Raw genomic sequence first — 15,647 nt, 5'->3', positions numbered from 1 at the left:
CCTATGAGACACCTCTAATTCAAGTGGGCCAATGGCTGCCTCTACACTGATTTTGGACTGCCCAAAGGGAAGTCCCTTGTTCTTGATTTGATACTTATTGTCACGTGTGATTAACTATCTCTACTCCCCTTTTGAGGGAGGTGGGGATGATATAATCTAGATGCCTAGGGTAAGTAGATTTTTGACTATGAATGGGCTAGAGTTAATTTCATTTATGCAGTGCCAACCCCTAATGGAATCTCTCTCAGAGCACAAGCCACTTCTTCCTGCTCCTTCATTCCATCTTGGAATGCTCCAGCCTTCCTGTTAGGTACATCCTTAATACTTAATTAATAACTACCTAATCTTCCTCATAACACCACAGAGAGGTCTCTACATGCCATCTTTGACACATGTGTCATAGGTTTGCCATGACTCCTATAGGGAATGATAAGCAAGATAATTTCAGAAAAAGCTGGAAATATCTACACGAATTGATGCAGAGTGAAATAAACAACCAGGAGAACATTATACACAGAAATAGCAATATTGTACAATGATCAACTATGAAAGACTTAGTTACTCTCGGCAATAATACAATGATCTAGGATAATTCTGAAGGATTTATGACAAAGAATGCTATTTGCCTCCAGCAAGAGAACTGTCAGAATCAGATGCAAATCAAAGCATATGATCTTTCACATTAGTTTATGTTTTTATTTTGGGGTTTTGGTTTTATATGGGTATTCTCTTACAACAATGCAATATGGAAGTATGTTTTGCATGATGACAGATGTATAATCCAGATCAAATTGGTTATTATCTCCAAGAGGAGGGAGGAAAGAGAGGGAGAGAAACAATTTTGATTGTATAGTTTCAGGAAATGTATGTTGAAAATTATTATTACATATAGTTGGGAAAATAAAATATCTTTAAATTAAAAAATGATGGAATCAGAAAATAAATAAAATTTTGTCAAACTAAAGTTAAATCCGTCCCTTACCACTCCTGGGCCAAGGACGGTCCCTAGCCCGGATGAAAAAGGAGGAGGGTTGGGCGTGGGACTAGCAACCCCACCCTGTAAAAACTACATCTGCTAAAGAAACTGCAACCTAAAGTAGGGGCAGCTGGGCTAGCTCAGTGGATTGAGAGCCAGGCCTAGAGACGAAAGGTCCTAGGTTCAAATCCAGGCTCAGACACTTCCCAGCTGGGTGACCCTGAGCGATAGTGTAACCCATTGCCTACTGGTTGTGGCCCTATGCTCCTAGAATGGAGTCCCAGGATAAAAAAAAAAAAGTTAAACCAAAGAGTGAAAAATAAATGGCATGCTACATTTTCTTTTGCTTACATTAGGATTGATAGCATATTATTTTTTCCTAATGTTAGATAAATCTGCTCTGAAAGCATCATGAATGTGATGTAGATTTAGTATTTCAAGGATCAGTGATTCTATACCCCTTCAATCACTATAGTCTACAACATCCCTATAATTTCAACACTGGAAAAGGTATTGAATCTGGAGTCAGAAGTCCTGAGCTCAAAAACCAGTTTTTAATATTTGTTTCCTTAGGTGACCTGGTGAGATTGAAAGTTCTAGGGGTTTGCAAATGCAGGAGCATCAGAACAAGCTAGTGACAAGAGAAACTTGTGTTTTGGAGAGGATGACACCTGAAAAGACTGACCACAGCTTGGCTGTTTGATTTGACAGTTCCCAGCCAAGATAAAATGTAATTTTCCTGATTAACAGTATTGCAAAACTGCTTTGTGTCCTGAATAGGTTTAAACATTAAACTACCAATTCTTATAACCTAACAGTATAAATTATTACTGAATTCTGTCCTGATCCTTCTGTTAACTGACCTCCCTGGCTTCCTTTAAGGTCTAACTAAAATGCTACCTTTTACAGGAAGTCTTCCCTAACCCTTCTTATTTCTAATGCTTTCTCTCTTTTAATTATTTCTTATGAATTCTGTATATAGCTTGCTTTGTATATATTTGTTTGCATATTGTCTACTCTATTAGAGTGTAAGCTGCTGGGGGCAAGGACTATCTTTTGCCTTTTTTTATATCTCCAGAGCTTTATACAATGTTGGGCAAATAGTAGGTACTTAATAAATGTTTATCGAATTGTATTATTTTATGTACAGCTATTCTTTGAAGCTTAACATTCCCTTTTTGTAAGTAATATTAATAATTACTATAAAAACCATAAAAACCTATCCCATGCCAAGTTCATATTGTACATTGAGAACCTTTATTATTGTCCTCTTTGGGGGGAATCCTTCAATTTATTTGTGTCTTAATTAGCAATGTCCCCAAAACTCTAGGGAAGGAGAGTAAGCCAGTGAGGGTGAGGAACGTGAATTCCCTTTTTTATCAGGGGCAAGCTTTTCAGTGGTTGTGTTGAGTAGCCCCAGAAGAGTCAGCTAGGCTCCGAACAGAAAAAAGAAACTGAGGCTCAGGGAGGTTGTGATTTGACCCAAGCCACAAAGTTAAATCAACTGCTTTTGTGTAAAAATTGAGAAGCTGTAGTTTGCAGATTATAAATTTGTGTGTGTGTGTGTGTGTGTGGTTGAAAGTTTGGAACTGAGGTGGTTTTTTTTTTGTTTTTTATACGAGTCCTACAGGAGGATGTGGGGCAGAAAATTGTCCAATTGTCCTAATGCTTGGATAACAGGAGCTTATTTACATAACTTATTTACATAAGTTAAAGTACTACTTTCTTTTATAAATAATTTTAATCATAGCTTTTCCCCCCTTCGCCCTCAATTCTTAATATAGCTGTCTTTGTCCTAACTAATTTTTTTTTTTTAGTTTAGCTTTTATTTTCTCTCCCTCTTCTATTGAAGTTATGGGGAAACCTATCTTAACAAATATGCAGTCCTTCCCTTGCCACAAAAACTAAATATAAATAACAGTTCAGCAAAAGCCAATCTCAGTTTTTCTCTGAATATTGTATCCTCCTTAAAATTATATTTCGGATATGACTATGGTTATTTGAGTATAGGTCGAATATCCTACTATGTCTGTGCACCAGCCTAACTTTGAAATTTGACTTATGTGCACCAGGACACAGAAAACAAGAAGTTTCAGCAAATGCTCACTTAGAAAGATGAAAAAGGGGGCGGGGCAGGCTTCAGTCATTTCCCCCATACCAGAAAAAAGTCTTCGCTGGATGTTTACGTCACTCAAGCTTTGGCCAATCTCGCTCAAGGCTCCTGCAGGAATCCCGCCTATGACTCGCAGACCCGAACCTTTGGTCCGCCTCTCTCGAGGACTGGGAGGAGGGGCTGGGCTCGACTGCCGCGGGCGGGCTCAGTCTGATAGAGGCAGTAGGGGGAAGATGGCGGCTGCAGGGCCACAGCGGGCATGGAGTGCTGAGCAGTTGCGTAGCGAGGCGCTCCCCAAGAAGGACATCATCAAGTTTTTGCAGGACAACGGCTCGGATTCGGTACCGCAGGGAAGGGAGGAGGGCAGCCTGGGATAGTTGAGGGGGGCTCTTCTTTCCTCCCCCCACCCCCACGATAACATTGTGTCTCCCGCCTCGTGCTCCTAGGCACGCGCACCTCTACACACAGGTTTGGGAAGGGAGCGGGAGAAACCTCCCCTCCCACCCCTGTTTACCGGAACTGGAACCTTGTGTTTTAATCTCGAGCCCAGGGGAGAAGTCCTGCCTCCTGGGCAGGAGGGAAGATGGAAGGGGACCGTGGACACTGTGCCCTAGCCCTGTTGGGGAGGCGCGAGTGAAGATCACGAGGGGGATTGTGGGACCTGGCTTCCCTCCTTCATAGTTACCGTTCCCTTTGGGTTCTGGGTCGTGCCCTCGTCTCCCCATCCATTTTTCTTTAGTTCGGCTTATTTTTCTTCAAATTTTGATGAACCCCTTTTAATGGAATCTTAATTCGTGAAAAGAGCTGGTGGGAATGGGGTCGGCGGGTCTCTTTCCCGCGTCCAGGGGCCAGTTTTGCCTCAAGTCCTTTCTTTAAAGGCGCCCTTAAGCTTCCTAAGGCTACCTGCTATAGTCAAATGCTTCCGCCAAGAACAGAAGTACCTGAAGGTGGTGGGGGTTTTACATTTACATTGATAACTATTTCAGCATAATGGGTTTCCTTTGCACTTTATACATTGAAAAGCGTTATTCATAGGTGGCCACTGGCTTCACCAAACTCCCAGTATGATATAAAAAAGGTTCAAACAGTTCCCAAATCAACTTCAGTTATACTCAGACGCTCTTCAAAAAAAAAGAGGTTACTTAAACTGGGGTCCCTGAATTTTTTATTAAGAAAATGAGAACTTTTAGTATAATGAGTTTGCTGTGCATTTTATTTTATGCATTTAAAAGCATTAACCCAAGGAGGCGTCCATGACACACAAAAGTTTAAGAACTCCAGTCCTAAAGCCAGTTCCAAACTTGTAACTCTGAATTTAATTTGTACTCCTCTTTCCCTTTGAAAAGACATTTTGATCAATATTAGCCCCACTGGGTGATTATGTAACTATATCTCTTACTCCAATCTTTACTACCTAACAAGTAATTATAAAATAATATATAGTCTTCAGGAGAATTTTAATCGTAATAACCTCAGTTATAACTCAGATTCTCTGCGTAGAACAAGGGTAGCAGAACTTGGTGATTTGGGGGTTGGATTTTTTTTTTAATTAACTTTAAAAATAATGAGTTTCTTTTGTATTCCTATGCATTTGTAAGCATCATTCTGAGAAGAGGTCTACTGGCTTCTCCAAACTGTAGGAAAGAGGGGGTCCATGCATGATACAAAAAAGGTTATGCCAGTTCCAACCTGAATTATGCTAAAATTCTATGTATAAAACACAACGTTCTGATTGGTTCTTGAACTTTTGTTTTTTGGAAATTTTAAAATAACTTTTAGTATAATGGGATTCCTTCGTATTTTATTTTATGCATTTAAAAGCATTATTTTCAGAAGTCCATAGGTTTCACCACATAAAGAACCCCCTTTCCTAAGACCAGTTCCTTATACTCTCTTATTAACTAACCTCTGTTATACTCAGGTGCTATGCATAGAAGAAAATTGAAAGTAATCCTTTTGTGAAGATGAAAAATATTGAAATGATAGATTGCAAAATGACTTCCTAAAAAAGAGATAGTGGTCTTGAAAGACAGGAAGGGAGAACTTTTAGATACAGAAGAGGGTAATGAAAACTGATGATGAGCCAAAGACCTAGATTAAAACAGAGAAGTGAGTGGGAGAAAGTGAGTTATTTTAATTAAATTCTTTGTTTTCCAAATTAACTGAAATCCATTTTCTTCAGACCACCCACCACTACCCCTAGGTGAAATAGTAAGAAAAAAGAAAACAAATATATACAGCTGCTCAAAACATAATCCTATGTTTCCAAAAGTTCATCTGTCAGGAGGTGGTTAGTACATTAAGGAAATAATTTAAAGATTACTATGGCACGGTTGTGAGATGAGGAAAGAGAAATTGATTTTTTAGCTATCTAAATTAAGATTGTAGTATTAATATTTCTAAGTTTTCTACTTTCTTGATAGTGGAATTTCTGACTAGTATAGTGGAATGAATTATAGCCAATTTTTTAGTTAAAATACTCTTGCACTGTGCATAACAGGCAAGTACCAAAGCCAGTAGCGCTAATACAACTGTAATTCTTTTGCTTTTGAACAAATGTCTCTATAATTTTAACATTAACCTTTTTTAAAAAATTATACTGTGGGTAGCACCGTGGGTAAACATAACAGATAACCCTGTTCTATACACTTTATTTCAGGTCCACAGTACCTATTCTGCCAAGCACTGAGCTTCTTTTGGGGAGGGGAAAACAATATGTATACAGATAAGTATATAGAAAATATTTAGAATTAAGCATAAAGTAATTTGGGATATTGAGGGAAACTAGGAAACTACTTCTTGTAGCAAGTGCTTCACTTTGAAGGAAGCTAGGATTTCAAGAGACTTAAGTGTGGAGAGAGCATCTTGTAAAGGCATCTCTTGCTTGGGGAAATTATATGTAACTTTATTCTCAATAGTTTCTTGCAGAACATAAATTACTTGGAAACATAAAAAATGTGGCCAAGACAGCAAACAAGGATCATTTAGTCACAGCCTACAACCACCTTTTTGAAAGTAAGGTAAGTGTCTCCATCTTCTATATTCAAATGATTATCTTTGGCATTTTTTCTTTAAGATTATAAATATAGACATGTTTCCATCTACATATATACAAATATTTTAGAGCTATAATTAAATTTTATATATGTATATATTGGTTTTTGTTAAATAGATGTATTATCTGCTGAAGGTATCATTATCATAATACTGAAATAGTAAGGTTTTTTACAGTTTAGTCTTGCGGAAAGAATACTAGATTGGAGTAGAAATATATACATTTGAATCCTGGCTCAGATATTTATTATAAGAATCTCAACCTTTGTGGGGGTGGGGGAGATACTTTAACAATAAAGCATTAAATAAATGTGATCTATTTCACATATTAATATTATAAGCGAAGGACTTTCTTACAGTTAGGGAGACTTGAATTCAGATTCAGCCCCTGGATATATACAGGTTATGTGGTTGGTAATAGGCAAATCAGTTAACTTTTCAGTTTCCTAGACAACTCTTAAGATTAAAAATTGTACACCAATTGCAGATTAATATTGGTTCTGAACAAAAAAATGCCATGGTGAAATCAAGGCCCCTTTGTTTAAAGCAAGAGTTTTTAACCTTAGTCTATTTAAAAAAAATTTTTTTTAATATAATTGGTTTCCCTTTTTGTCTTTTGGTGTGCATGTTTTTTTACATTTAAAATCATCTGAGACTATGGATTTTAGTCCATAGGTTTTATCAGACTGCCAAAGGAGTCCATTACATGGAATAGATTAACCTCCATTTTAACGAGTCTGTGAATGTTATATATTTAGGTTCCGGTAGCAACGAACATCTCAGAAAGTACTGTTCATATTGTTAATTGTAAAATAAACAAGTCTAGCATAAAGAATTCCTTTTTTTTTTTTTCTTCTTCCAGGGACTGAGTAGTATACATATATCTTTTCTAACCCCTTCAACTCCTATCCCAGCCCTTATTCCCAAGAATATACTCAGGGTTAGAACTATTTAATTTTTGTCATTTTAGTACAGCCTATCACAGAGGTTGATAACATAATAGGCAATTGATGAATGTTTATTAATGTCCATTGCCAATTTGTTTTACAAAAATGATTTTGGGTGTAATAATATAATAGGATATATAGGAATAATCCAAAGGTGAATTGACAAAAAAAATGTTATAGTGGACTATTACAGTGTTATGATTTGAGTTAGGTTAAAATGTACTCTGGTCTGGGCAGTATTATAAGGGATATGCATGTATTTGTACGACTGAATCAGGGAAATATCCTTAGGGTTGTTTTTTGGTTCTTATTTCAGGTGTTATTTGGAGAAGTCACTTATGATTTATATAAATAAAAACATTCAGAATAGTTCCTTTTTATATTTTATATTCCTTAGGCCAATTGTTTTATGTTAAATTCTATATATTCATGTCACAGATGGTCATTTGGCATCAGATTTCCTTTTCATGAAAACAATTTTCATTACAGCGTTTCAAAGGTACTGAGACTGTTGCCAAAGTGACAGAGCAGGTGAAAAGTGTGAAGCTTGATGAAGAGAAATCCAAAGAAGTCAAACCTGAAGAGACTTTGGATGAGGTCTAGAATTTCATAAAATGTTTTGCAACTTAATTTTTTTTATATGTAAATTTTAGTAATATTTGTTACTTAATGGAATCTGGAAATCCAACCATGGGTTACTTTTATTTCCCATTCTAGGTCAAGTTATTTCTTAAATTTTCAGATTTTTTTTTTTTTAGCCACAAAATTCTATATGTAAATTGAAATAGAGCTTAGGGAACTTCTCCTTCCTTGGCTAAATCCATTCCTAAAATTTCTGGGATTTAAAATAAGTGATGGAGGTATTTAGATCTCCTTGGACCTTTCATACCTAGGTTGACATCCAAAAAAAAATGTCTCTTGTCCATATCAAAAGTAATTTTTTTCCCCATTTGATTTTTATCCCCACCATTCAACTATAACTGTTTATTCCAAGGTTACCAGTGGCACTTTCTCAGTCCTTGGCTTTCTTGACCTCTGAAGTATTTGACACTGTTTAAATACACTTCTAAGGTGGGGGTGGGGTGGAGGGGATTGGGGGTACAGTTTTCTGGACATTAGTCTCTCCTAATTGTTTGAATATTTGGATTCTCATCTTGTCTCCCCGCCTCTGCATGGATGTGCCTGCTCTGTCCTCTTCTCCTTTTGTGGTCTTGTTCATTCCCCTGCTCCCAAATCTGCTTATTGAACTCATTGTTCTTCTGAGTGCCAGTTCTGCTTCAGCAAAATTTCCTGCTTCATCTCTCCTCCTTAAGGCTATATCAAATTCAACAAGACTAAAAAAACTCTTACCTTTTGAAACTCACCTTACAATTTTCCTATATCTGATAGGACACTGCTGTCATTTGGGTTTCCTCTGTTTGCAACTTTGAAAATATCTTTGATTCTTGATTCCGGCTCTTTAAAAAAAATTTTTTTCCTCAATTTATTTTTTTCTCCCATTCCAAAAGAGGAAGAGGGGGGAATGGGACAACAAAACAAAAATCCTTGTGACAAATAAATATTGTCACATCCAGAAATGTCTCCTATCTCATTTCATCACCTCTCTATTAGATGAACTACCTATATATATAAGTTGCTAAGTGTTGTTCTTTTTATTTCTGCAAAATCTTTTACATGTATGTATATCTACTACCCTAATTCAGGGTTTCATGTTCTCTAATGTAGCAAACATATCTTAATTGCTCTCATTTTCATCTGCAAAACTGATATTCCCCAAGTACAAGTTAGCTGTCTTTGTTGGAGCTTCATTGGCTTCCTTTTTGAATTCCTATTTCCTCAACTGGGTATTTAAAATCCTTTTGAATCTAGCTTCAATGTATCTTTTTTAAAAACTTTTTTTATTTCACTAAATATTTCCCTATTACATGCACAACATTATTTATTATTTTTTTAGGGCCCTTACCTTCCGTCTTGGAGTCAATACTGTGTATTGGCTCTAAGGCAGAAGAATGGTAAGGGTAGGCAATGGGGGTAAGTGACTTGCCCAGGGTCAAACAGCTGGGAAGTGTCTGAGGCCAGACTTGAACCTCGGACCTCCTGTCTCTAGGCCTGGCTCTCAATCCATTGAGCTACCCAGCTTCCCCCTGCAAAACATTTTTTAACATTTTTTTTTTTTTAATTTTGAGCTCCCAAATTCTTTGCCTTCTTGATCCTTTCCTATCCTTTGAGAAGGTAAGCAACAACATTAATTATACATATGAAGTCATGTAAATATATTTCCATATTAGTCATTCAACATATTTTGCTAGACTGATTACATATCATTCCCACACGCTATGTTCTAGCCACGCTTGCTTATTTGCAGTTTTTTAAACATAGCATTCCATCTTTTACCTCTGGGCATGGATTGTCTCATTTCCCTGGAATGTTCCCCTTCCTTATTTTAAGCCTCTTGGAATCTTAGCATCCTTCAAATCTCAAGTAAAGCACCACCTTCTATATGAGGCTTTTCCTGATACTCATACTTGGTGTTCTCCCACTACCAACCTGACATTTTTATTTCCTTATCCTTGATGTAAACTTCTCGAGGGCAAGGAACAGTTCTCATTTTTATCTTCATACATAGCCAATATCTGGCGCATAGGAACTTAATAAATGCCCATGGTTTATAGAATAAGTCTGTCCATGAAAATTGAAGAGAATTTTTAACTGGTTTGCTTACATTAGAGCTGTAACTATTGGATTTTATTCATTAAGACCTTGTAGTCCCTATAATCTTGGCCACTTGACTGTTCTGCTTTCCAACTGAGAGTAATGTTACTCAATTTCTGGGCCTTATAAGTAGAAAAGATTTAAGGAAGATGTTATTTGTAGTCTACCATTAATCAAGTTTGAGAATCAGAAGCCTTTTGTAGTCATAGGAAAATTGCATGTTTTTCTCTTATTGGCTGATAGCCAGTGGCTAAATCCTTTATTTAAACTGGCTAAATCCTTTATTTAAAAAGTAATCTTCAGTTCAAATAAGCAACAAGTAAGTAAGGTATTGAACTAGAACCTGAGAATGCAAAGAATTAGAATCAAGCCAGTAGCTGTCCTCAGCTTACTTTGTTATCATAGGTGAGGGATATAAAATATATACTTAAATATATAGATTCAGCATAATTTGAGGACAACACTAATAACTCAGGGGATCAGGAAGAGCATTCTTGAAGAGGAATGGCAACTTAAAAATGGCCAGGGTAAAGAGGGAATTTGAGCTAGAGATGAAGGATATCATATGCAAGCACATCATAGAGATGAGAATTGAAATGTTATAAATAAGGAATAGCTAATCGGCTGGAACAATTAATAGAGTACATGAAGAGTGAAGTATAAAATAAGGCTGGAAAGGTAGATGGGAGTCAGATTGTAGAACACTTTAAATGTAAGGCTAAAGCTTTTTAACTTTGGAGACCATACATAGGAGGCAACTCCCTGCCCTTTTTTCTTTTAAACCCTTACCTTCTGTCTTAGAATCAATACTGTGTATTGGCTCCAAGGCAGAAGAGTGGTAAGGGTAGGCAATGGGGGTCAAGTGACTTGCCCAGGTTGACACAGGTAGGAAGTGTCTGAGGCCAAATTTGAAACTAGGACCTCCTGTCTCTAGGCCTGGCTCTCAATCCACTGAGTCACCCTGCTGCCGGCCTCCTCATCCCACCTCCCCCCTTTTTTAAGCAGTGGGGAGTAACATGGTCAGACTGAGGCTGTTAATTTGTGAGAAATGAATTACAAGGAGAAGAGGATGGAAGTGGCCAATTATGAGGCTTTTGTTCATGTGAGAGTTTACAAATTTGAGTTATGGACAATTGGGATCAAAGCTATTGTTTAAAGGTAGCATACATTTGTGAATGTCAGTATTAAAAGTATGGTTTAACTCTACCTTAATCTTAAGAATGTTAAGAATTGTTGAGAAATGTCTTTTGAATTATAGCAAACACAGTTTCAACTTATCACAAAACTTTTACCAGCAATTAATTTGAGTTTTCAATTGTTTTCTTTTGCTTTAAGTCTTCGTTACTTGGAGAGTAGAAATTTTAAAAAGCAAAGTTCTCTCAAAGACATAGTAATATTTGTGAAACGAAACCAACTCAAATCAAGTATAGGCATAAATTTTTAAATGTTCTTTTGGCATGCAAAAGAAAAAGTAAATGGCCCCAATATGCCTGACTTGAAAAGGGTAATGTTGAGCTAGTTTAATAATTCAAGCAAAAGAAATGGAAGTCATTACCTACAAGTACACTCATGGTTTGGAATTAAAAATGAGTAGAATACAAAACATTCTGAATACTAGTGATTTTGGTCTAATTCCAACATTTAAATTTCAAGTGTAATGAATGTGGTCTTATCCAGTTTCTTCTGGAATTTAATATTTATTCATTTAGCAAACTTTTTGATTTTTATCTTGTTTTTAGAAGTTGAATTGGATATATTTAAATGTCAGAAATCACTATGTGATTTGGGGGCGCGGGAATAAAAAGTAACAATTGTCTGTATTCCTCTCTTATTTAGGGGCCACCAAAATATACAAAATCTATTCTTAAGAAGGGAGATAAAACTAACTTTCCCAAAAAAGGAGATGTTGTTCACTGCTGGTACACAGGAACTTTACAGGATGGAACTGTTTTCGATACTAATATTCAAACTAGTAAGTCTACATGTAAATGAGTATTTGGTTTAGCCTAAAGACATTGTGCATCATTTGTTGTTTTTAAGCTGAGGGGTAAAAAAAATCCTATCCATTGTTTTTTTATGATCCACTTTTAGTCTCCCCAAGTTTTTCTGCCTCGAATCTACTTTGGAAGAAGATTCTATAGGGACAATGATTTTCAATTAAGTATGTGGATTTCTTTTTTCCACATCAAAAAAATTTCATGGACTATGCCATCAACATATGTAGTAGTATTTTTGTATGAGTACCCATTCATTGAGAAAATACAGGACAAAAAGTTACTATGAATTTAAAAACTTTTAATGACATTATCATAACATCATCTATGTACAGTTTTTAAATGGTAATACATACATGAGTCATGCTGCATTTTTTTTATTGGAATTAAAGTTTAAAAAGTGTCAATGCTTGGTACATGTGTGGATCTGAAGACCCTTGTAATGATTTTGCTGTTTCTCTCCCCACCCCTGCCCCTCCCCCAAGGTTGGGAACCATCAAGTTTACTTCAAACCACTCTAAACTTAACAGTCAAGAAACCTCTATTTTAGCCCAGACAAATCCAACCTTTGTGACCTTTTGTGACCTAAACCTCTTGGTCTCTAAATTTCTTTTCCTCATTTGTAAAATGAGTCTAATAACACCAGCACTTCTGTACAAGCTATTTATTGGGAGGAGGAGTAAATTAGATAATTACACGAAAATGCTTTGTAACCATAAAGCACTATATAATATAAGCTGTCTTTTTCACTGGCTGTCTATAGGCTTTTGACAGCACTGTGCCTTCAACACAGTTGATAACAAAGTAATTCAAAATCGAGTAGAAATGGGAGAACTTATATTCCCCAGCCTTGAATGATGCAGCATTATAGGGCCTGAAATACTTTGACTAAGTGTCATTCAAGCCTAACAGAATGAACAAAAAAAGCTTCTTAATGGTAAGCTTGAACATAGAATACAGAATTCTCTGTCATCTGGTTTGGGGGCTTTTACTTTGTTTTATGCTACCAAAAAACCTGCATAGTGACATCAATCAGCAAGAATGTACTGTCTATTGTTTAAATTAAAAAAATCAAATTCTGAAAAAATAGATAATCTTAATTATATTACAGGTGCAAAGAAGAAAAAGAATGCTAAGCCTCTAAGTTTTAAAGTTGGAGTGGGAAAAGTTATCAGAGGAGTAAGTAATAAATATTTGCATTTCTGTCCTATAGAAGGCATTGTTCTGGGTCCTATCAAAGACAAAGTCATTCCTGCCCTTAATAGCCCTACAGTTTCAATTCTTTTTTACTAAAATAGTAAATCCTGCAATGACCAAAAAGTGAGCAGGAATTAGGCTATATGTTCAGTATAACATTGAAATATTTCTAAATTTTGGACAATTACATATGATGAACTTGGATTTGGCTTGTTACTGGTAATTCTTATTAAACCTGATCAATTTAAGAGCTATTCCTTATAAATATTATCCATTTAACATTTTTCATGTAGCTTGCTAGCAGCGCAGTTGTGGAAAGTGTTAAAATTAGGAGCCAGGAAGACACAGATTTGAACTTTGATTTCTCTATAAAATGGACTTGATGACAGTAAGTCCCTTACTGCTTCAGTGCTTGTAGGAATAAGACAAGAATCATGTGAAATTCTGACACTTTGATTGCATATGGACAGGTCTCATTCCTTTATTACTTGAAACTTTCTGAAGTCATGGAATTGGCATCTTATATTGAGTGAGGCACAAGGCAACTTTCAAATTCTGTCCAGTCAGGTTTTCATTCAATACTTGTTTTTCCACAGAATTATACATTAAATTAACTCTGTATGCCTAGCCTATCTTAAGTAAAGAATTAAACACAAAACCAAATACAGTAGGAATCCTTTCCAGCACTGGGGTGTTCATTTTAGTGATTTAGTGATAAAGAATTTCACTCTTTATAATTACCTGTATCCTTTCCACAGATTAATAATAAAATTAATAATAAGCTTTTCAATTGATCACCAGAGTTTGAGGTGTAAACTAGACAACTTAAAATTATAGTAGCTTTTGGGCAAATAACCATCACCATCACTTGCTTCCATTTCTGCTGCTTCTTAATGACCTCTCCCTTCTCTTAGGCTATGGAGACTCAATTATAAATAGCTTACAGAGATATCCTAAAATGAATTTTTCCTTTCTCCTCACATCAGATTATCATTTATACAATATTCATATCATAGTTCCACTATGAAGAATTGATTGCATGTGCTTTTCCATAAGCTTTTATATATTTTAACTCAATAATTTTCCCCTCAAATATACCTTTGAGGATCAGAATAGGGAGGAATTGACATGCAAAAACCCCATGTATTTCTAATAAGGATATATAAATGTTTTAGACCAAAAGTCTGTCATAAAAATAAGCCCTTGGCAAAAGTAGACTTGATTTATTTAAAATGAAGGAAATGGTTAATAAGAAACAGTGTTCTCCTAGAATGCTTCAACTTGTTTAGAAGAATTTCTACATAGTTTCTGCTTATTTTTTTAATATTTTTCTATGTTTTCACTTTTAGTGGGATGAAGCACTCTTAACAATGAGTAAAGGAGAAAAGGCTCGCCTGGAGATCGAACCTGAATGGGCTTATGGCAAAAAAGGACAGCCTGATGCAAAGTATCCTTTCTGCTTTCAAATAGGAAAGAGAAACCCAACCTCCTTGGTAGACATTCATTCATAGCATATATTTTAACAGATATCTCTAATAATAGCGACCTTTTGAAGAAGGTGCTTGCTGACTAGACAGTGGTGATGCCATATATAAATCATCACTCTCTGAAGCACAACTTCATTTTGCAAACTTTAGTTTTACTCACTTAGGTGTGTAGGAAAGGTAAAAAAGAATTGTACATGTAGTTTATTTTTTAGGATCATCTGGCATATAGGGAAAATACCACTATGTTCTTAGACCTCTTGTTGAACTCCTTGGCCTAACACCTGGAGAAAACAATGTGACAAATCTGCCACTGAGAGCAGGGCCTCTTTTCCATGGTGAAAAACTTCCTGAGGTTTTCTGAATTCTCTATAAAATGAATTCTTAAGTTTTATTGTAATATCCCAAAAATCTGAAGTATATTGAAAACAATACAAAATAGCTCTATTCAGACCATGGATCCTTTCCTTTTACTCTTGGACTATTAATGAAGGGCAATGTTGTTTGATTTAGGCATAATAATTAGTACTTCAAAAAATATTTACCTTGACTTCTCAAACAGAATTCCACCAAATGCAAAACTTAATTTTGAAGTGGAATTAGTAGACATCGATTGAAGTGAAAAATGTTTTACTGATATAAAAACTACATACTTCAGGAGCTACTGTGGCCTTGTCCATACTTGAAGAACTGACAATTTCCAAGAATAAATTCCTCAAGTTGGATGTGGATGTGTTTTTGAAAAGGCTATGTAAAAGATTGATTGGGGTTCAGTTTTCTATTATTTAATAGTCATATTGTAAATAGAAAATCCTGAATACAAATACATTAACACAACTGTGGATGGCTCATTGAATTTAATGGGGCTATATGTGATGCATAAGATTCCTTCTAGTGTTTTAAATTTTTAGATTGCTTTACTCAACTAGAAAACTTTAAAATCTAATAAAATGTTAATTTTGTTAGAAGAAGTTTCAGCACATATTTTACTCAAGTTTTTTTAAGGATAATCACAACTAAAAAATTGGCCTGTTTTTGCTAACGGAATAAAGCTTAGTGACAACTCTTAGTTCACTATAAAGGTGATCAAATTTCTCGGGACCTGAGATCAGCTTCTGACACCAAACTTCTTTTGACTTCTTTCCAATGAAAAACACTGAATCTTTGATC

The 15,647-nt window shown here is 35.7% G+C and overlaps 1 protein-coding gene across 1 annotated transcript; it reads left to right on the top strand.

Annotated features, from left to right (window-relative positions):
• The first annotated feature begins 3,294 nt into the window (after positions 1 to 3,294).
• On the top strand, positions 3,295 to 15,314 carry FKBP3 (FKBP prolyl isomerase 3). The gene is made up of 7 exons (XM_044664909.1): positions 3,295 to 3,430; positions 6,008 to 6,109; positions 7,580 to 7,687; positions 11,639 to 11,774; positions 12,908 to 12,975; positions 14,343 to 14,440; positions 15,040 to 15,314. Exons 1-7 carry the CDS (start codon positions 3,323 to 3,325, stop codon positions 15,092 to 15,094), a joined length of 675 nt encoding a protein of 224 aa, XP_044520844.1. The 5' UTR covers positions 3,295 to 3,322; the 3' UTR covers positions 15,095 to 15,314.
• Positions 15,315 to 15,647: the final 333 nt, after the last annotated feature.

Source organism: Gracilinanus agilis, chromosome 2 (genome assembly GCF_016433145.1).
Source record: "Gracilinanus agilis isolate LMUSP501 chromosome 2, AgileGrace, whole genome shotgun sequence".
Lineage (NCBI taxonomy): Eukaryota > Metazoa > Chordata > Mammalia > Didelphimorphia > Didelphidae > Gracilinanus > Gracilinanus agilis.
Note: the sequence above shows the minus strand (reverse complement) of the source record. Positions and strands in the feature narration are given on the sequence as shown.

Coding starts and splice junctions, on each gene's coding strand:
- FKBP3 (XM_044664909.1), top strand. CDS start 3,323: ATGGCGGCTGCAGGGCCACAGCGGGCATGGAGTGCTGAGCAGTTGCGT. Junction 7,688..11,638: donor CTGAAGAGACTTTGGATGAG/GTCTAGAATTTC, acceptor TCTCTTATTTAG/GGGCCACCAAAATATACAAA. Junction 12,976..14,342: donor TGGGAAAAGTTATCAGAGGA/GTAAGTAATAAA, acceptor TTTCACTTTTAG/TGGGATGAAGCACTCTTAAC.